This window comes from Xenopus tropicalis, chromosome 8 (assembly GCF_000004195.4).
Source record: "Xenopus tropicalis strain Nigerian chromosome 8, UCB_Xtro_10.0, whole genome shotgun sequence".
Lineage (NCBI taxonomy): Eukaryota > Metazoa > Chordata > Amphibia > Anura > Pipidae > Xenopus > Xenopus tropicalis.
In genome coordinates, this window is record NC_030684.2 from 130860179 (window position 1) to 130882613 (window position 22435).

Genomic DNA, 22435 nt, shown 5'->3' on the forward strand with positions numbered 1-22435 from the left:
GCCTGAAGGCCAGTTAGGGTGGGATTTGGGGTGAGTGCTTATTTGTGCCCTGGGTACCCCTGGAACTATAGCATGGTGACTGTTACTCCAATGTTTCTATATATCTGTAACCTTGTTATGGGCTAAGGGGGCCCAGCCTGAAGGCCAGTTAGGGGGAGATTTGGGGTGAGTGCTTATTTGTGCCCTGGGTACCCCTGGAACTATAGCAGGGTGACTGTTACCCTAATGTTTCTATATATCTGTAACCTTGTTATGGGCTAAGGGGGCCCAGCCTGAAGGCCAGTTAGGGGGGGATTTGGGGTGAGTGCTTATTTGTGCCCTGGGTACCCCTGGAACTATAGCAGGGTGACTGTTACCCCAATGTTTCTATATATCTGTAACCTTGTTATGGGCTAAGGGGGCCCAGCCTGAAGGCCAGTTAGGGGGGGATTTGGGATGTAACTTGTACTTTTACCAGTACATGACAGCAACCCTGAGGTTGGCCACTGACAGTAACTATAATAAAGCTGCTATTAGCTGGAATGGAAAAGGATTGGAGGTGTTAAAGATGAAAATGTTAGATAGGCCAGTTTGATTGTTGCTACATTTATTAGTACGAACATGCTTGTATTATTACTCTGAAACTCTCTTATCAGTAGTTATCTCTGTTATCTCTAAAAGCAGAATAGGCATTAGGCAAAGGGCCCAGCTGGCCAACATGCCCAACACGCCCATGGGGCCCCTTGTCACAAGCTCAATGACTCATCAGAAAAGGTGTTTAACGGCAAAGAGAAAACATTCTTATAAAATGTATTTCAGAAACCCCTCTAATATCAAATGATATGAACAAGATGGAGTAAAGAAATAAGATGGTTTCTTTTTTCTTTCACATAGGTAATTGCAATAGACAGGAAAACTACTGTTGGGGAAATTCTGCCAATGACTTGCAGGGCTCATAGGAATAAGGCAAAAGTGTTTTTATTTCTCGCAGTGAGGGGATAAGCATAAGCAGCACATAAATGATTGTCTGACTTATACAGGATAAGGCAGGCTTTTATATAGATTCTGCAGTTGATCTAGCCCTCCTTTCACATTCTTTATTTCAAGCCCCGTCAACTGCTCACATCCATAACTGCTACAAGTCGGTTACCTCTTAAACAAGGCCACATTTTGTAAAAGAAGCTGTGTCTCTACAGGAAGCTATATTTCAACACGTTATGCAACTTATGTATTAACTCTTACAAAAACTGCTTAGAATAGTAATCACGTTTACAAATATGTTGGGAAGTTGATAACAATAACTGTATCTTATATTATGCCAAAAAAATATGTATTTTTATTCCAAGGATGGTATATCGACATACTCAGTTAAAGAAAGAGGCCAGACATGCACCATGTGTGCGAATAGTGAAAATAATTCAGCCAGCTTTCATGTTCACAGTGGGGAAAGCTCTATCAAGCCTGGAATAGCCTGGGAGATTACAGGGAATAAGAAAAAGGTGATGTACCGTGTTAGCCAGTCAAAAATGTTTACAGGGTAAAGGTGGCCATACACGGCCAGATCCGCTCGCTTGGCGATGTCGCCAAGCGTGCGGATCTTCACCCGATATCCCCACCTACGGGTGGCGATATCGGGGAAGCATGTAGGGGGGGCCCTGGGGCCAAACGATCGAATTCTGCACGCGGCAATGGGGCAGTCGGTTCAGGGACCGCATCAATGAGCCGATGCGGTCCCCGATCCGACGGGATTTTCTAACCTGGCCGATCGATATCTGCCCGATTTCAGGCCAGATATCGGTCGCCCAGTCCAATTGTTTCTGCCCCTACATGGGCCGATAAGCTGCCGAGTCGGTCCAAGGGACCGATATCAGCAGCTTCTATCAGCCCGTGTATGGGGACCTTAACCCTTTTGAAATAAAAAATAACAAAAGTGGTATAAAGGTGATACCTTTATTGGCTAACTAAGATACCCATAGCAAGCTTTCAGAACGTTCTAGTTCCTTTTTCAAGCTGATTACAATGAAGCTGTGCTGCTCTCTGATATATATACAACATTCAGCTCATAGATCAAATAACCAGAAAAAAGGAATATCTGTGTGGAAGGTGTTAACAAAGTCATATAAATGGGGGGGGGGGGGCTGCAAGGGACAAACAGATACAAACAGATAAGGTACAGGATAATGTGGATCAAAGTGACTTGATATAAATTAGGGTAAGTTACTGAAGTGTGAAGTAAAAGGAATTCCATGAGATTAACTGGCCCAGTGTCTCTACAGATGTTGGTATTTCTGGCTGGGTGCAGGCAGCTCTTAATCTATATAATTTGCCATAAATCCAAGGCCCAGGTTCAATCCCTTCTCCAGAGAGTTGAAAGTTTTCATTAATTTGTACTCCCATACCTTCCTTTCATTCTCTGTTTTAAAGTTTCCCTTAAGGATCAAGATTCTTAAATCGTTTATGGAGCGGTGAGGGCTGTTAAAATGGTTCCCTACTGGTGTGTCCAGTTTTTTATATGTTATGGTAAAGCGGCGGTGTGTATTCCTCTTTCTCAGGCTTTGGCCAGTCTCTCCTATATACAGTCCCCCTGTTGGGCATCTAGTGCACTGTATTAAGTACCCCACGTTGGAGGAAGAACAGTCGTACTGGCCATGGATGCTGTATTCCTCTAATGTGTCTGGAATCTGTATTTTGTCTGAATTACAGATGTGTGGGCAGGTTTTGCATTGTTTTTTGCCACAGGGATAGGTTCCATTTTTGTTGGGTTGTATTAAGGCACTTCTTGTTAATAGTTTTTTTAGGTTTGGGGGCTGCCTGAATGCCAGTAGTGGTGGGTCTGGGAATATGTTTTGGAGCCCCTCATCCTTATGGAGTGTGCACTGTAGATCTTTAGCTATTTTTCTGAGGTTTTTTGGGAATATGAATATTGTAGCCCTCAACTCTGCTATATTACACTATTCCAGCACAGTGCAATTTGTTAAGTAATTAGCAGTCACTGGTGGAGGTGAATGCTATAAATATTTAACATATATAACACTACATAACAACACTTTGTACTCCCATTAAAGGCAAATCCCACCTAAAAACTAACCAACATGCTGAGTGTTCCTGCTGCTCATTCCCTACTTCTATGTGTTGCAGGAGGAGGAGGAGGAGGAGACGAAGACCTCCCTCTCCCAGTGACTGGCCGTGTAGGGGAGACTGTCACACTGCCGTGCACTCTGAATCTAACAGATCCCATTGATAGAGTCACATGGATGTTTCATGTCAATGGGAAAAAAATACTCCTGGCTGAATTCAGAGACCAGAAGTTTATCAGAGAGAATAAGAATTATTTTCCCAACCGACTGGAAGGATCTAATACTGGCACCGCATTACTGATCAGGAAGCTGAGAATGGAGGATTCTGGGATCTTCACTGCACGGTTTCTTGTTAATGGAGAAGAGGCAGAAATTACTTATAATGTCACAGTTGGGTTGGGTAAGTGTGTGTGTGAGTATGTGACTGAGGCATGTGTGTGTGAGTGTGCGTGTAAGTCTGAGTGTAAGGTAAATTAAAAAAAACTGCCCCATCTAAGAACAAACAACAAGACAGTACAGCCAATGAGCCGATGTTCAGCTATAAATCCCACAATTCCCTGTGTGCCTGAGCCTATTGATTGGTTGATGAGATGCTGGGAACTGTAGTGCAAAATAGCTTGAGGCTCATTTCTGGTGGGGAATATTCCCATTATATAGCAGTTATTGCCCAATGTAACAGCTGCACTTTGTACTTTCCCCAAAAACACCACAAACAAATCCGAACCAAGGGAATTCCCTGTTAGTCTGAGGGCCCCAAACTGATTCCCTCTCTGTCTCCCCCATTAATTAGGCACCTGAGTGTTCCTGCTGCTCATTCCCTACTTCTATGTGTTGCTCATTCCCTACTTCTATGTGTTGCTCATTCCCTACTTCTATATGTTGCTCATTCCCTACTTCTATGTGTTGCTCATTCCCTACTTCTATATGTTGCTCATTCCCTACTTCTATGTGTTGCTCATTCCCTACTTCTATGTGCTGCTCATTCCCTACTTCTATGTGTTGCTCATTCCCTACTTCTATGTGCTGCAGGAGGAGGAGACGTCCCTCTCCCAGTGACTGGCCGTGTAGGGGAGACTGTCTCACTGACACCCCGTCTGAATCTGACAGACCCCATTATAGGAGTCACATGGATGGTTGATCGCAATGGGAAAAAAATACTCCTGGCTGAATTCAGAGACCAGAACTTTATCAATCATCTGGAAGAAACCACACTGCAGATCAGGGAGCTGAGAATGGAGGATTCTGGGATCTTCACTGCACAAATTCTTTTTAAAAGAAAAATAATAGACATTTATTATAATGTCACAGTGTTAGGTAATTGACTGTGTGAGAGCATGTGCATTCATGTTATATAGAGAATGAATAGCGTATAAAGGATGCTAAGTGGAAAGAAAAAAGTGGAAAACCTGGTGAGGCAATTAAGGGGGTAAGAGAGAAGGAATCCACTGACCAGTTGCAACTGACAAAAAAAAGTACATACTGTATTGTTTTGTCTGTGTCTCTTCCTTCTTCTTCATATGTCAGATTAAAATTGACACATAAGTGGTGGGGTGGGCCTCTTTTGGTCTCTATTTGAGCTCAGTCTTTCAAAATAACCAACTTTGACACAAATGTCTCTCTACATGAAGCATTGTGCCGCAGTTGGTTATTTTCAAAGACTGAGGACTAATACATTGCCTAGGCAAACTGAGCCCCCTCTGAGGCCTTAATGTTAATCAAAATCAGACTCCCGACTCCTGAATAGAGATGTAGCGAACCTCACAAAAAAAGTTCGCGAACCCATTCGCGAACTTCTGCCAAAAAGTGCGAACTTTTGCGAACTTTGCGAACCCCATAGACTTCAATGGGAAGGCGAACTTTAAAACCTAGAAAAGCCATTTCTGGCCAGAAAACTGATTTTAAAGTTGTTTAAAGGGTGCCACGACCTGGACAGGGGCATGCAGGAGGGGGATCAAGGGCAAAAACTTCTCTGAAAAATACGTTGTTGACACAGCGTTGCATTTTGTGCTGTAAAGGGCAGAAATCACACTACATTTCTAAACTTGTGTAATAAACTGCTTTTACAAGGACTATTGGGTTACAGCAGATGAGATCAGCAGGACAGCTGTCCCCAGCAGCTACATACAGAGCAGTAGAAAGTAGATTACTAGTCAGCAAAGCTACCTAAACTGTCCCTCAAACCCCTGCACAGCTCTCTCCCTATGCTAACTCATCAAGCACACACAGGCAGAATGTAAAATGGCTGCTGGGCTTCGGTTTATATATGGAAGGGAGTGGTCCGGGGGTGGTCCAGGAGGGAGAGCTGCCTGATTGGCTGCCATGTATCTGCTGGCTCTGGGGTGAGAGGTCAAAATTTGGCTCCAGCTAAGGCGAACCCAAAATTGCGAACATCGCTAAAAGTTCGCGAACTTGCGAACACCCGATTTTCGTGCGAATTAGTTCGCCGGCGAACAGTTCGCTACATCTCTACTCCTGAATGAACAGAGAATAAAGAGAGGAGATTGGGTTAGAGAGGATTTACTTAAATCAATGACTGGTGCAGAATGCTATTGTACCTAATGACACTATTTTGAAATAGCTTCACTCAGTTATGATCATATGATGAGATCATGCATGTATTTGCTGTGCTCCAATTGTGAATTATCTGCACATCACAACTATGTAGCACCGCACAGACAATATGCCCAAGATCTTACAGCATAACTGAATGAAGCAAAGCCAATGCTGATGAAGGAATAATTATAAATCCTCAATGGCCCAAATACCACTCTCCCTTTAGTTTCCCCATGTGCCATGATTTAAAGGAAAACTATACCCCGAGAATAAATACTTAACCAAAAGACAGTGTATATCATATTAAGTGGCCTTCTAAAGAATCTTGCCAAACTGGAATATATATATATATATATCAGTATATATTGCCCTGTTGGTAAAGATTGCCCACAGTGGTTGTGCCCAGCTCCATACAGGCCCAGGGAGAAGGGTCTCAGGGGAAACTCAGCCACTATAACAGCAATAGGAGTCAGAATACACACCAAGTATTTATGTCAAATAACTCATAACAGGATTCTGGGAACAAATTCCTTTAGGCTCTTAGAAAAGTCCCATTTACATGGGTTTATCCTATAGGCTAAAGCTCCCCCACTGGGTTTAAAGCAAAAGCCAGGATCTTAGTTGATCAGATTCCCAACTACAGACCAGTTTCACCCTTTTTGGAGTTCATCAGTGTAGTGCAGGGTTTTCTGATCAGCTTAGGGAGAGCCAGGAGTGGGGATTCACGAACAAGCTAAAAGGGTTGAGGAGACCGCCTCATACGTATGTAAATGTCATAACAAGATTCTGGGAACAAATTCCTTTAGGCTCTTAGAAAAGTCCCATTTACATGGGCTTCATGCAATGGCCAGGGAGTTCTTACAAGAAGCTGTACAACAATAGAATAATGTACCATTATTTAATAAATGTATTTTTACATTTTGATTTGTTTCTAATTGCAGAGCCTCTCCCCATCCCTACACCAGTAATAGAGAAGACATTAGATGGGAATTCCACTGATCTCTGCCATCTTCATTGTTCTGTCCCATCAAACTCACCAACCCTGTCCTACAGTTGGACCTACAGAGATACTGGCACTGACAGACTATATGCCAATGGCAGCACAATCACTGTATCACTGAAGGATAAGGCATTGGGGGCAGAATTTACCTGCTGGGTACAGAATCCTGCTCACAGGAACAGCACATCCGTCCCTTTATATCCATGTGGGGAGGCACAGACAAAGGCACAAACAAAAGGTATGTATGGGGGGGCAGCACTAATAAACATTTTACAATTAATTTATATCAGTTTAAATCAGTGCTGGCCAACTGGTGGCCCCCACCTGGCTGCTGTGACTGCTTATCTGTGTGTAAGCTTTAAATGGTATCAGTACTAAGATTAACTGCCCCTCTGCATGGTTCTCACCTCAGATTCAGTGTAAAGATACTGTAGCTGGTGGTCCAGTGGGGTGGCGGAGACACCCAGCATCATCTGCGTGCGTGTGTAGACTGTAGGACCAGTACCAGCATTGTGTTACTGTATGTACTGTCTGCCCACAGGCAGCATAGGGCAGGCAGAGTATGGCGCACAGACAGGGTAGGCCAGGCAGAGTATGGTGCACACAGGCAGCATAGGGCAGGCAGAGTATGGTGCACACAGGCAGCATAGCGCAGGCAGAGTATGGCACACACAGGCAGCATAGGGCAGGCAGAGTATGGCACACACAGGCAGCATAGGGCAGGCAGAGTATCACACACACAGGCAGCATAGGGCAGGCAGAGTATGGCACACACAATCAGAATAGGACAGGCAGAGTATGGCACACATCTGCCTACCCTATGCTGCCTGTGTTTTCCATTCCCTGCCTGCCCTACCCTGTCTGTGTGTGCCATACTCTGCCTGCCCTACCCTGTGAGTGTCATGCTCTGCCTGCCCTACCCTGTGAGTGCCATGCTCTGCCTGCCCTACCCTGTGTGTGCCATACTCTGACTGCCCTACCATGTCTGTGTGTGCCATACTCTGCCTGCCCTATGTTGCCTCTGTGTGCCATACTCTGCCTGCCCTATGTCACCTGTGTGTGCCATACTCTGCCTGCCCTACCCTGTGAGTGCCATGCTTTGCCTTCCCTACCCTGTGTGTGCCATACTCTGACTGCCCTACCATGTCTTTGTGTGCCATACTCTGCCTGCCCTATGCTGCCTGTGTGTGTCATACTCTGCCTGCCCTATGCTGCCTGTGTGTGCGATACTCTGCCTGCCCTGCACTGCCTGTGTGTGCCATACTTTGCCTGCCCTACCCTGTCTGTGTGCCATACTCTGCCTGCCCTATGTCACCTGTGTGTGCCATACTCTGCCTGCCCTAGCCTGTGAGTGCCATGCTTTGCCTTGCCTACCCTGTGTGTGCCATACTCTGACTGCCCTACCATGTCTCTGTGTGCCATACTCTGCCTGCCCTATGCTGCCTGTGTGCGTCATACTCTGCCTGCCCTATGCTGCCTGTGTGTGCCATACTCTGCATGCCCTATGTCGCCTGTGTGTGCCATACTCTGCCTGCCCTATGCCTCCTGTGTGGGCCATATTCTGCCTACCCTACTTTGCCTGTGTGTGCCATACTCTGCCTTCCCTATGCTGTCTGTGTGTGCCATACTCTGCCTGCTCTATGCTGCCTGTGTGTGCCATACTCTGCCTGCCCTATGCTGCCTGTGTGTGCCATACTCTGCCGTATGCCATCTGTCTGTGCCATACTCTGCCTGCCCTATCCTGCCTGTGTGTGCCATACTCTGCCTACCATATGCTGCCTGTGTATGCCATACTCTGCCTGCCCCATTCTGCCTGTGTATGCCATATTCTGCCTGCCCTATGCTGTGTGTGTTTGCCTGCCCTACTTTGCCTGTGTCTGCCATACTCTGCCTGCCCTACTTTGCCTGTGTGTGCCATACTCTGCCTGCACTACTTTGCCTGTCAGTGCCATACTCTGCCTGCCCTATTCTGCCTGTGTGTGCCATATGCTGCCTTCCCTATGCTGCCTGTGTGTGCCAAATTCTGCCTGCTCTATACTTCCTGTGTATGCCATAATCTGCTTGCCCTGTTCTGCCTGTGTATGCATACTCTGCCTGCCCTACACTGCCTGTGTGTGCCATACTCTGCCTGCCCTATTCTACCTGTGTGTGCCATACTCTGCCTGCCCTATTCTATCTGTGTGTGCAATACTCTGCCTGCCCTATGCCGCCTGTGTGTTCCATACTCAGCCTGCCGAGTAAAACATAAAACATTTGTTTATGTTTAATTTAGAAATTTCACATGGGGCTAGCTGTATTTTTCATTTTCCAGGGTGCCACAGCCATGTGACCTGTGCTCTGATAAGCATCAGTCACACTTTACTGCTGCGCTGCAAGTTGGAGTGATATCCCCCCTCCCCCCCAGCAGCCGATCAGCAGAACAATGGGAAGGGAGCAAGATAGCATCTCCCAGTAGGTATCAGAATAGCACTCAATAGTAAGAGATCCAAGTCCGGCTTGGGACTCCTCCAGTTACATGGGAGTAGGAGAAACAATAGGTTAGCTGAAAGCAGTTCTAATGTGTAGCGCTGGCTGAAAGCTCAGACTCAGGCACAAGGCACTGAGATGGCGCCTACACACCAATATTACAGCTAAAAAAAATACATTTGTTGGTTCAAGAATAAAATTTTAGATGGGAAAGTGAATTATTTGCTGTGTAACAGTGTCATTTAGAAATAAAAAGTATACCATAAAAATCATGACAGTTTATATACACATTTATATTATAACATTTATATTCTAACAGCTTCACATGTTTATTTCATTTACAAGCACTGTTTATCTATGTTTTATTTTTACAAATGGTGGGTATTAGTCCTTGGCCATTTAACTTCTGGTGTTATTTGATGTATTACACATTTGCATTTAGTTATGAAACTGCTATAAATTTCGTTATCTATGTTGTTAAGATGATTTTTGGTACAGGTGAAACATATGTCAAAGAGTATTGATGAGAACCTTCCCCCACATACAGTAACTGTGTTCTTTCTATCAGCTCTTTACATCAGGTTAAGGTTGTGAAGGGAAGAAAATAAGTCTCACACAGGAGAACACAACTGCCCAAACAGCATTAGTCATATCTGTCATTATGGAAACTGACAAATGTTTACAATTAGTGATGGGCGAAATGTTTCGCCAGGCATGGATTTGCGGCGAATTTCCAAATTTCGGCATTGGCGGATTGTTTCGCGAAACCGATGAAAAAATTTGCAGCGGAAAAATTCGCTGCACGTCCAAAAATTGTCGCCGGCGTCAAAAAAGAATAGTCGCAGGCGTCAAAAGAATAGCCGTGCGACAAAATAATAGCCGCAGACAACAAAATAATAGCTGCGGGCGACAAAATAATAGCCGCAGGCGTCAAAAGAATAGCCGTGCGACAAAATAATAGCCGCTGACAACAAAATAATAGCTGCGCGACAAAATAATAGCTGCGGGCGACAAAATAATAGCCGTGCGATGAAATAATAGCCATGGGCGACAAAATAATAGCCGCGACACGAAATAATAGCCGTGGGCGACGAAATAATAGCCATGGGCGACAAAAGAATAGCCGTGCGACAAAATAAAAGCCGTGGGTGACAATTTTTTTTGCTGCACAACATTTTCACGGTTTCGTGGATCTTTTGAAAGATTTACAAATTTTTCGGCGAAGCGAAACGGAACAGATTCGCTCATCACTATTTACAATATCATTATGTATAAAATATTTTCATATAGATTCTACTGAACTGGCATCTTTTGGTATGGCAGGCAAATGAAAAACTTGAGCTACTTGTTATAAAGGTTTTCTGGTTGGTGCCATAGTGTGAAACTAGGCTTCTCACTAAAATGGCTACTAAAATGTTACTGTGTTGCTCTACAGGAGAGCGTCAGTGAATAAATACCTGCACCAACTGCTATTTGCCCCTTTCCACTGCTAGTTAGAAAAAGGAAGATAGGGCCACACATATAACTAACTACCTGTGTTCTCCTTTGTTTATTGCACACAGATAAAGATTTTGTATTCTATATTGTCATTTCTGGAACTGGGAGAGATTATCTTCTGTCCTTATTACCTCCCATGGGTTGGTTCTGTGTTATACTTGCCTTCATCATTACAGCTGTATGTATAGCTGTATATAAAGCTGTATATAAAGCTGTGTATAGCAGAAGAAGACGAGCAATGCAGGTAAGTGACTTATACAATGTGCCAAGGCATACTGTCTGTTAGCTTTCCTCTTTGAATTCCTTGACTTCTACTTTTTAACTTATTTCACATACTGAATATCGTACTTACACAACTTTGTGTGATCCAGCATTTTTCGGTTTAACATCTAGATTGTGAACTAAGTAACTGACATTTGTTAATGTAATGACTACCCACTACATTTACCCATTCCTGGGTTTGTTCTTGATTAATCACCCCCTTTCTGCCTGTTCATGCCCGCTTTTTTTTTAGGATTTTAGCTTTTAGCTTTTAGCATTCTGTAGTGACCCATCCCTACACTCACCTCAGTCACAGAGGCTCCAGTTATTTCCTCACACAGGGTCGGACTGGGGGGGGTGCAGGGCCCACTTGGGCTCCCATGCCCCCTGCTGGCCATGTCCCCTAACCCCGCCCCCCCCAATCATTATAAACCTGGCTACTCATTTACAAGAGAAACTACAGAATTGAGTTTACTGGCCTATAGCAGAGTTTGCAAAGTCCCACCAAAAGAATCTTTCAATTATCTTGCTCAATTGCATGTAAACATGTTATCATTAAATGGAATCAGTTACAGGGATATTCCTGCTGAGATTCCTTGAATAATGTTAATGAATGGCCTTATTGTTGTGACTCCCCCCCCCCCCGTCTCTGAACCCTGATTCCTTTTCCCTTTTTCATCCAACGTCGCTCTTTCCCAACCTCCTGTCTCTTCTCTTCCTGCCTCTCTGTGCCTTCTGTAACATCTCTGTGTATTTTTACTTGTATTTCTGTGCTGCACTTTCTATCCCTGCCCCCTGTCTTTATTATGTTGGGCTGAACCCCACAGACTGTTCTTCCCCTTCAGCTGATTCTTCCGCTTCTTCTTCTTATTCTTAGCGCCCCCCATTTTCTAAACACTACTCCTCCTACAGTTTTAGGGGTACAACACCCAAACTCCCCACACTTCTTCGCCCTATAGCGGAGCAGGTTGCTTGTGCTTTTCTAAGGGATCCCGCCCCCCGTCTTTTTGTGGCGCCGCTCCGAACCCCCAATTTTCCCATTGACTTTGACAGGGAAGATTTTCAAACTGCTGCCAATCTTACAGCTTTGAGGCTACACCCCCCAAACCTGAATCACACAGTCATGGGCTCAGCCTGAATGAAAATATGCTATTTGTTGGATGACCAAAAGTGGGCGGAGCTGTTAACAGCCAATGAGATTTTACCTATTGACTTGGCGGAAATCCAACCTGCTGCCAGTCTCACAGTAATAACGCCGGGTCCCCAAACTTTGCAGGGTTAGGCACCAGGTACCTGCAGTTCAAGGTTATAAAAATTGGGTGGAGCCACCAACAGCCAATCAGATTTGATTGACTTTCAATGGGTAAATCCAACCTGCTGCCATTCTCACAGAATTAACACCAGGGTCCCCAAACAGTGGGGAAATTTTAACTGTTGCCATTCTCACATGTTTAATGTCAGAGTCCCCAAAATTGTCGCCGGCGTCGAAAAAGATTAGTCGCGGGCGACAAAATAATAGCCGCGGGCGACGAAACAAGAGCCGCGGGCGACGAAACAAGAGCCGCGCGCAACGAAACAATAGCCACGCTCAACGAAACAATAGCCATGCGACAAAATAATAGCTGCGGGCGACGAAATAATAGCCGCGCGACAAAACAAGAGCCGCGGGCGACGAAACAAGAGCCGCGGGCGACGAAACAAGAGCCGCGGGCGACGAAACAAGAGCCGCGCGACGAAACAAGAGCCGCGCGACGAAACAAGAGCCGCGGGCGACGAAATAATAGCCGCGCGACAAAACTATAGCCGCGGGAGACGAAACAATAGCCGCGCGACAAAATAATTGCCGCGGGCGTCAATTTTTTTTGTCGCACAACATTTTCGCCGTTTCGCGAATTTTTCGCCGTTTCGCGGATCTTTTCAAAGATTCGCGAATTTTTCGGCGAAGCGAAACGGAACAGATTCGCTCATCACTACACAGAGTACATTTTGTCTACAAAAATACATTCTGTATACAAAGGACAATCCTCAGTACACAGAATGAATGTGTGGTCATGTACACTGGTAACAAATATACAAAAGACATATTTCTGTGAAAATAATCAATTTTATGCACAAAAGGATATAATTATATTACAAACTCAATTCTGTAAATTTTAACAAGCATTCTGCTTCTCAAATGTATAACATCCATACAGCATAACAAGAATGAATTATGTAAAACAAAATTTTGCACACATATATAATGGTGTAACTGACTAGCATATTCCAAGCTAGATTTTATGACAAAATAAATGCTTGTGACAAAAAGGAAGATTCTATAGCAGAAAATTCATTCTATCAACAAAATGAATACACAGTTCCACAAAACTGATAAAATATCCATTCTTTGTGTAGGGATCCCCAGGTTTGGGCCCTTAGGTGGGTTCCTGTTAGACAGGCACTAGAAGGTGTCCTTTTTGAGTATGGACACCTAAAGGTGGTCCTAGATGTTTATGTGCTATTCCTCACAGTGTGGATCCTCAACTGCCTGGTAAGCAGCTACCCCAAGGAGGGCAAGGTACTGGGAGTTGCAGGGAGTCCATATACAAAGAGGAGGACTGTACAAAGTTCCCAGGGAAGGGTGTCACAGTTCAACCTGTCCCTACCCTAGGACAATATAATACCTGGGCTTTCTTCCCACTGTTTGAATTGTTTCTATAAAGTGTTGACCCTGCACCCCCCCCCACACACAAAGGAGGATTTGTTTGTAAGATTTATTTAACAAGGTAAAAAACTGCCAGCTCTGCCCCACATGGCTGCACCATCCCCAGTGCATAGATGATGTGTGGCCTGATATAGAGGCGCCCTCTAATGTCTGCTGTGCTGCATAGCAATAACCATTAACAAGGAACAAATACTCTTAAAAGGGCAGCTGTTAAACCCTACAGGTTCTTAAATGAAATGTCTTACAACATACCTCCCAACATTTGAAAAACAAAAAGAGGGACAAAAAGATTTGGCGCGCGCAGCGCGGCAAATTGTTTGGCCACGCCCACTTTTGTGACCACGCCCCAATTAACACACCCCATTTTTTTCTAAAAATACTCCTTTTATATAGTTGAAATGGTGGGATCAGATGCAAATGTGCTATACCCTCATACTGTACTACCTAAGGAAGCCCACAGAGCCCCCCCATACACAGTGCCCTTCATACACAGAGCCCCCTCATATACAGTACCCCCATACACAGTACCCTTTATATACAGTACCCTTTATACACAGTGTCCCCCCATACACAGTGCCCCCCATACACAGTGCCCCCCATACACAGAGGCCCCCCATACACAGAGCCCCCCATACACAGAGCCCCCCCAAACACAGTGCCCCCCCATACACAGAGGCCCCCATACACAGAGGCCCCCCAAACACAGAGCCCCCCATACACAGAGCCCCCCATACACAGAGCCCCCCAAACACAGAGGCCCCCCAAACACAGAGGCCCCCCATACACAGAGGCCCCCAAACACAGAGCCCCCCATACACAGAGCCCCCCAAACACAGAGGTCCCCCCAAACACAGAGGCCCCCCCAAACACAGAAGCCCCCAATACACAGAGCCCCCCATACACAGAGCCCCCCAAACACAGAGGCCCCCCATACACAGAGGCCCCCCAAACACAGAGCCCCCGTACGCGCTCCGACTCCTTACGCTGCTTCTCTCCTGTGGCTGCTTCTCTTCTCGCCGGTGGTCCCTGGCCCTTTTATAAGGTTGCACCCCGTGTGTACGTGTGACGTCATTACGCATGGGCGCAACCTTATAAAAGGCATATTTCGGCGAGAGTACCGGGGAGAGGCCTCAGGGAGGGTCAGCCTGGCGGGAGTACTGGGGAGAGCCCTAGAGAAGGTCTCCTGGCGCAAGTACCGGGGGAACTCCCAAAGAGGGTCTTCTGGCGGGAGTACCGGGAATAGGCCTGAGAGGGAGGGTGTCTCAGAGGGAAGTAAGAAAGTACCTGAATTGAAAGTACCTGAAAGTACTTGAATTGCATGTGATACCCTTGATAACCTGTCTGGCAATCACAGCGCTCAGCTCATTTAATACCCTGGGATGAATCCCATCCGGCCCTGGACCTTTGTTTACCTTTACATGTTCAAGTCTCTTTTGAATTTCCTCCCGAGTGACCCACGCGCCAGTAGCTAAATTACTAGCACTGGGCATATTAAAAGGGAAGCCTTCATTATCTGGCTCCTCAGATGTATAGACAGATGAAAAATAAGAGTTCAAAATTTCAGCTTTTTCCCCGTTTTCATCAACCAACGTATCTCCCCGTGATAATAAAGTTCCCACCCCTTCTTGCTTCATTTTTTTACTATTCACATAATTAAAAAATAATTTTGGATTCTTTTTACTCCTAGCTGCAATATCCCTTTCCATCTCTATTTTAGCTTGCCTGATAGTTTTTTTGCATGCTTTATTTGCTTCCTTGTACCTGATGAAAGTCCCTGCTGTCCCAGCTAACTTGAATGCTTTAAAAGCACGTCTTTTCTTACCAACCTCGACACTAACACTTTTATTCAGCCATAAAGGTTTTGCTTTGCGATGCCTCTCCTTGCTTACAAGGGGGATATACTGTTGTGTATACCTGCAAAGCAATGTTTTAAAGATGTTCCATTTTCCTTCTGTGTCTAACCCCATGAAAAGCCTTTCCCAGTTGACACATTGCAGAGATGCCCTTATACTGGCAAAGTCTGCACAGCTAAAATTGAGCGTTTTAGTTCCTCCCTTATAGAGCTGTCTCTGTAGCATTATCTCAAAGGAGACCATGTTGGGATCACTGTTCCCCAAATGCTCACCCACACAAATGTTAGAGATGAGTTCATTATTATTAGAAATCACCAGGTCCAAAATAGAATCATTCCTAGTAGGTTCTTGAACCACCTGAAATAAAAAGTTGTCATTTAGCATATTTACAAACCTACTAACTTGTTCATAGTTCAACAGAAAGAACCTCTCTGGCGTCCATATTTACTACACTTGCACCACACAGCTGCAGTGAGTTGTAGTTCAACTACACCCTCACCTCCTGTTTAGGTTTCTTCCATCTAAGCGAAGGCCCATCCTAAGAAAGAGGGTTGCGTGTAACACATGCTCTCACATCACTACTAGCCTGGGTTTAACCATTTCCATAGCCAAAATAGTGTTACAAATACATCAGTGAGTAGAGCTACTGTGGCTACATAGTGTAGTAGTTGAACTATGGATAAGCACATTATTAAGAGACTGCTGTAAGCTAATTAGTACAATATTACATAATAATAGGAGGAAGCCAAACATTGGAGTCTAACAGTCATTACTACAGCGGGGAAATTATGTAAAGTTGTGAAATGTCATGTTGTAGTGTAATGATGTGAATCAGCTGGTATCCCAGGAGGGAGGAGCTAAAGTTAGATGGTTTATACTGTAGCTATGTGGTGCGTATCTCAGATATACTGAGTTACATTGCTACTATAAATATCTGCTGTATTGTGCTTTACCGAGGGGCCCCTCACCCAGTAGTTATGCTGCTAATATGAATAGTGTGTGTGAACACTTTATAGACACATTAAAACGGTGGGGAGATCAGTAAATTGACTCCAGTTAAAACCTGCATATTATTGGATAATGATTATGCTTGTTTCTTATTGGTTCAGGAATTTGATTGACAATGTTGTTTCACAGAATGGATATTTAATCAGTTTTGTGGAACTGTGTATTCATTTTGTTGACAGAATGAAGTTGTTGCTATAGAATCTTACTTTCTGTCACACGCATCTATTTTGTCATAAAAAATCTAGCTGGAATATGCTATTCAGCTACACCATTATATATTTTGTCGAGGTTTTGGTTTACATTATTCATTCTGTAAGTAACTTTACATATAACTGTTTTTTGTATGGATGTTATACATTTGTGAGACAGAATGCTTGTTAAAATTTACAGAATGGAGTTTGTAATATAATAATATCCTTTTGTGCACAAAATTGATTTTATTCTCATTCTTCACTAAAAAATATCATATATTATATTATATATTATAATGTTTATGTCCATTTAAAATGTATTTTTTCAAAAGACTTGTTTATCTTAAAGTCACAAATGTTTTTTATTGTTTCTTTTAAGGACAGAAGAATGCTGGAATATATTACAAACGCTGGCAATTCATTTCCTGCCACAAGTACTGATCAGGTAAGAAATCTGAAGGGATTTGTATCATCTCTATTTTCTTTGGAACATTTCCACATGGGCACTAGCAATAAATGTCATTAATGGTTATATCCTCCTTTTTTTGTACAGGTTTTGGAAACCTTATCCGGAAATCAGTTATCCAGAAATTTACGAATTACTCAATTTTGGCTGGTGATAACAGGAAAAGCTAGTAGGTACCTAGTTATCAACCAACAGTGATCTATTAAAGAATCTCGCCAAACTGGAATATATATCAGTAATTATTGCCCTTTTACATCCTTTCCCTTGAGCCGCCATTTAGTGATGGGCTGTGTGCTCCCTCAGAGATCAGCTGACAGGAAATAATGCAGCTCTAACTGTAACAGGAAGTAGTGTGGGAGCAAAAGGCAGAACTCTGCCCATTCATTGGCTGATGGGGCCTAGCATGTATGTGTGCCTTGGCTTGTTTGTGTGCACTGTGAATCCTATGATCCCAGGGGGCGGCACTTAGTACTTAAAATGGCAGTTTCCTATTTAGGATTACCCAATGGTATATACTACTAAAAAAGTAGCACCTGAGTGATACTCCCAGTTATACCCACAGCCCTGCCCCCTGAGTTATACTGCAGCACCTGAGTGATACTCCCAGTTATACCCACAGCCCATGGAATCTGGGTGCACATCACCCAAACCTGCAATTCCAAAGACACAAGAAGGCTAGCATTGAACTGAATGGCAGAGAAAATCATAAAAATATAGATGGCAGAAAAAGTTTGCTTAAAGAGAAGCTAAGATCAGCCAATCCAATATCTTCCCTCTGAAAAGGCTGTTCAAATTAACATTTTATACAGTTTGTAAATGGGTAACTGTCATAAAAGGATATGGAAAAAATTAGAATAAAGCAGAATCTGCATTTGCTTTTACATAGTTACATAGTTACATAGGGTTGAAAAAAGACCAGTGTCCATCAAGTTCAACCCATCCAAGTAAACCCAGCACACCTAACCCACACCTACCAATCTATACACTCACATACATAAACTATATATACAACCCACTAATACTAACTGTAGATATTAGTATCACAATAGCCTTGGGTATTCTGATTGTTCAAGAACTCATCCAGGCCCCTCTTAAAGGCATTAACAGAATCTGCCATTACCCCATCTCTAGGAAGGGCATTCCCCAACCTCACTGCCCTCACCGTGAGGAACCCCCTACCCAACATCCCCCGGCAGGGCATTCCCCAACCCCCTCACTGCCCTCACCATGAGGAACCCCCTACCCAACATCCCCCGGCAGGGCATTCCCCAACCCCCTCACTGCCCTCACCGTGAGGAACCCCCTACCCAACATCCCCCGGCAGGGCATTCCCCAACCCCCTCACTGCCCTCACCGTGAGGAACCCCCTACCCAACATCCCCCGGCAGGGCATTCCCCAACCCCCTCACTGCCCTCACCGTGAGGAACCCCCTACCCAACATCCCCCGGCAGGGCATTCCCCAACCCCCTCACTGCCCTCACCGTGAGGAACCCCCTACCCAACATCCCCCGGCAGGGCATTCCCCAACCCCCTCACTGCCCTCACCATGAGGAACCCCCTACCCAACATCCCCCAACAGGGCATTCCCCAACCCCCTCACTGCCCTCACCGTGAGGAACCCCCTACCCAACATCCCCCGGCAGGGCATTCCCCAACCTCACTGCCCTCACCGTGAGGAACCCACTACCCAACATCCCCCGGCAGGGCATTCCCCAACCCCCTCACTGCCCTCACCATGAGGAACCCCCTACCCAACATCCCCCGGCAGGGCATTCCCCAACCCCCTCACTGCCCTCACCGTGAGGAACCCCCTACCCAACATCCCCCGGCAGGGCATTCCCCAACCCCCTCACTGCCCTCACCGTGAGGAACCCCCTACCCAACATCCCCCAACAGGGCATTCCCCAACCTCACTGCCCTCACCGTGAGGAACCCCCTACCCAACATCCCCCGGCAGGGCATTCCCCAACCCCCTCACTGCCCTCACCGTGAGGAACCCCCTACCCAACATCCCCCGGCAGGGCATTCCCCAACCTCACTGCCCTCACCGTGAGGAACCCCCTACCCAACATCCCCCGGCAGGGCATTCCCCAACCCCCTCACTGCCCTCACCGTGAGGAACCCCCTACCCAACATCCCCCGGCAGGGCATTCCCCAACCCCCTCACTGCCCTCACCATGAGGAACCCCCTACCCAACATCCCCCGGCAGGGCATTCCCCAACCCCCTCACTGCCCTCACCGTGAGGAACCCCCTACCCAACATCCCCCGGCAGGGCATTCCCCAACCCCCTCACTGCCCTCACCGTGAGGAACCCCCTACCCAACATCCCCCAACAGGGCATTCCCCAACCTCACTGCCCTCACCGTGAGGAACCCCCTACCCAACATCCCCCGGCAGGGCATTCCCCAACCCCCTCACTGCCCTCACCGTGAGGAACCCCCTACCCAACATCCCCCGGCAGGGCATTCCCCAACCCCCTCACTGCCCTCACCGTGAGGAACCCCCTACCCAACATCCCCCGGCAGGGCATTCCCCAACCCCCTCACTGCCCTCACCGTGAGGAACCCCCTACCCAACATCCCCCGGCAGGGCATTCCCCAACCCCCTCACTGCCCTCACTGTGAGGAACCCCCTACCCAACATCCCCCAGCAGGGCATTCCTCAACCCCCTCACTGCCCTCACCGTGAGGAACCCCCTACCCAACATCCCCCGGCAGGGCATTCCCCAACCTCCTCACTGCCCTCACCGTGAAAAACCACCTACGCTGCTTCAAATGGAAGCTCCTTTCCTCTAATCTAAAGGAGGGGCCTCTGGTGCGTTGATTGTTTTCACAGTGCTATATATTTCTATGGACAATTATTAAGTTAATAAGATGGCGGCACAGTGCAAAGGTACTTTTTTCCCTCAGGCTGTGCATTTTTACAGGTTGCCAAACAATGTGAGCACTGGCAGGGGACTTTATGAAATTAATTGTACACTACCAAGGTGATTGCGTAAATTTATTTACAGGTATGGGATCCCTTATCTGGAAACCTGTTATCCAGAAAGTTCTGAATTCCGCAAAGGCCATCTCCTATAGACTCCATTATAAGCAAATAATTCTAATTTTTTAAAATGATTCCTTTTTCTCTGTTATAATAAAACAGTACCTGTACTTGATCCCAACTAAGATATAATTACCCTTTATTGGGGGCAGAACAGCCCTATTGGGTTTATTTAATGGTTAAATGATTCCCTTTCCTCTGTAATAATAAAACAGTACCTGTACTTGATCCCAACTAAGATATAATTACCCCTTATTGGGGCAGAACAGCCCTATTGGGTTTATTTCATGGTTAAATGATTCCCTTTTCTCTGTAATAATAAAACAGTACCTGTACTTGATCCCAACTAAGATATAATTACCTCTTATTGGGGGCAGAACAGCCCTATTGGGTTTATTTAATGGTTAAATGATTCCCTTTTCTCTGTAATAATAAAACAGTACCTGTACTTGATCCCAACTAAGATATAATTACCCCTTATTGGGGGCAGAACAGCCCTATTGGGTTTATTTCATGGTTAAATGATTCCCTTTTCTCTGTAATAATAAAACAGTACCTGTACTTGATCCCAACTAAGATATAATTAATCCTTATTGGAGGCAAAACAAGCCTATTGGGTTTATTAAATATTTAAATGATTTTTAGCAGACTTAAGTTATGGAAATCCAAATTACAGAAAGATCCCTTATCCGGAAAGCCCTGGGTCTCAAGCATTCTGATACCTGTACTGTTTGAAAAAGCAGGCACAAATTATATGCCAAATAATTAACCAGTCAAATAACACGGGCACCCTGCAACAGGTATAAACAAATTTTGTACGTGAATATATTGTCTAAAGAATGTGTCTGGGGTGTGTGTGTGTGTATACACAATGTTTGCAACCCTTCTTCTACAAGAGACGAGTGTTGCTAAATACTTTCTTGGTTCTCATAAGCTATATTTAGTCAGTAGGTTTAAATACTTTTAAATATTTTATTTACAGCTGATTGACTGAAACGGAGACATCAACTGAGAGATCAATACCCATAAAGATTCCATATCCTTAGAAAGCAGCAAGAGATTTGGAGATGGAAGATTTAATCAATTATCTAAACGGGCAGTGATTGCATTGGTACATACTGGAGGAAACTGGAGCATATACACAATTATATTAATTATCATACATGTATGTAATTAGCTAATTTTCTGTCCTTTTTCTGTGGGCAAACCTGTGTTTCAACTACATGCTGCTATGGGTTGAAGAACCCATAAAAATTAATGCAGTTAGGGGTTAGTAGAGTCTCTCTACAATAGTATATAGGAGATGGTTGGCAATATGCCCCCAGTCTCAGGGTAACAATTAATTATGAACAAAACGACTTAATTGCAAAGACCATCAAATGAAACCAGTAGTGATGAAAATAAAATTCAAAAAGTAATTTATTTGGACAAAAGGGACGGACTAACGTGTTTCATGCCTTATGGGGCACTTACTCATAGGAGCCTATGAGTAAGTGCCCCATAAGGCACAAAAGACGAGGGTGTCTCTTTTGTGCAAATAAATGACTTTTTGGCAGGGTCGGACTGGGGGGTGCAGGGCCCACCGGGGCTTCCGCCCCAACGTGCCCTCGCTGGCCATGTCCCCTGCACCCCCTAGGGTTCCCTGTGGCACCCCTAAGCCCCCACAGGGGGGAGACACTTTATTTAGCAGTTTCTCTCTCTTAGGACCTATTGGCTAATGCTACACAGGGAAGATTCTCAGCCTGCAGGTAAACGCAGGCCGAGAATGTGCCTATACACTTTCTATAGCTTTTTGATATGCCTGCACCCAGAGCCATTGCCCTGACCTGCAGCCACATGGAGCATGTAAAGACGTAAAATAGGGTAATTCAGGTGATTCTAATAAACTAATCAAATAAAAATCTGATTACATAGATTAGTGAATGACCAATGGTAAGTTTTGAATTACAATATATTAATGATGTGTATCATGGGGTATATAATTGTGGGTAGTGATGTAAGCAGGACACATTTGTTGAATGCTAATCAAGTGTTTTAATCATAGTACACTGGTCAAATAAATTTCTTCTTGATTGAACATTGAATGGGTCTCCAAGTGTGGTGATTTCCAGGTAAAAAGACCCAACTTTATACTTGTCACCATTTAGTAGACGTGCAAGTAATGCTATTATACCAACTAACTGCTGTCCCACTGTCCCTTCCTAAACACTGTTACCCCCACTGCTACTATAGGCACCATCTCTCCCTACTATACCTGCTATCCCACAGCCCCAGTCCCTTCCCAGAGGCTATTATCCCCCCACTGCTACTATAGGCACCATCTCTCCCTACT

The 22435-nt window shown here is 45.0% G+C and overlaps 1 protein-coding gene across 3 annotated transcripts in view; it reads left to right on the top strand.

Annotated features, from left to right (window-relative positions):
* The window catches only part of LOC101731813 (SLAM family member 6), a 38729-nt gene extending 16542 nt beyond the window's left edge, over positions 1 to 22187 (top strand). For 2 of the 3 annotated variants that reach the window (XM_031891388.1, XM_018096922.2), the window contains 7 exons: positions 3118 to 3456; positions 4086 to 4370; positions 6551 to 6847; positions 10638 to 10816; positions 16969 to 17034; positions 17143 to 17224; positions 21086 to 22187. In XM_031891388.1, the coding sequence (XP_031747248.1) occupies positions 3234 to 3456; positions 4086 to 4370; positions 6551 to 6847; positions 10638 to 10816; positions 16969 to 17034; positions 17143 to 17224; positions 21086 to 21093 (1140 nt within the window). In that variant the 5' untranslated portion in view covers positions 3118 to 3233 and the 3' untranslated portion in view covers positions 21094 to 22187. Of the gene's footprint in view, positions 1 to 3117; positions 3457 to 4085; positions 4371 to 6550; positions 6848 to 10637; positions 10817 to 16968; positions 17035 to 17142; positions 17229 to 21085 lie in introns of all 3 variants that reach the window. The other variant, XM_031891387.1, reaches the window with a different exon arrangement.
* The last annotated feature ends 248 nt before the right edge of the window (positions 22188 to 22435 follow it).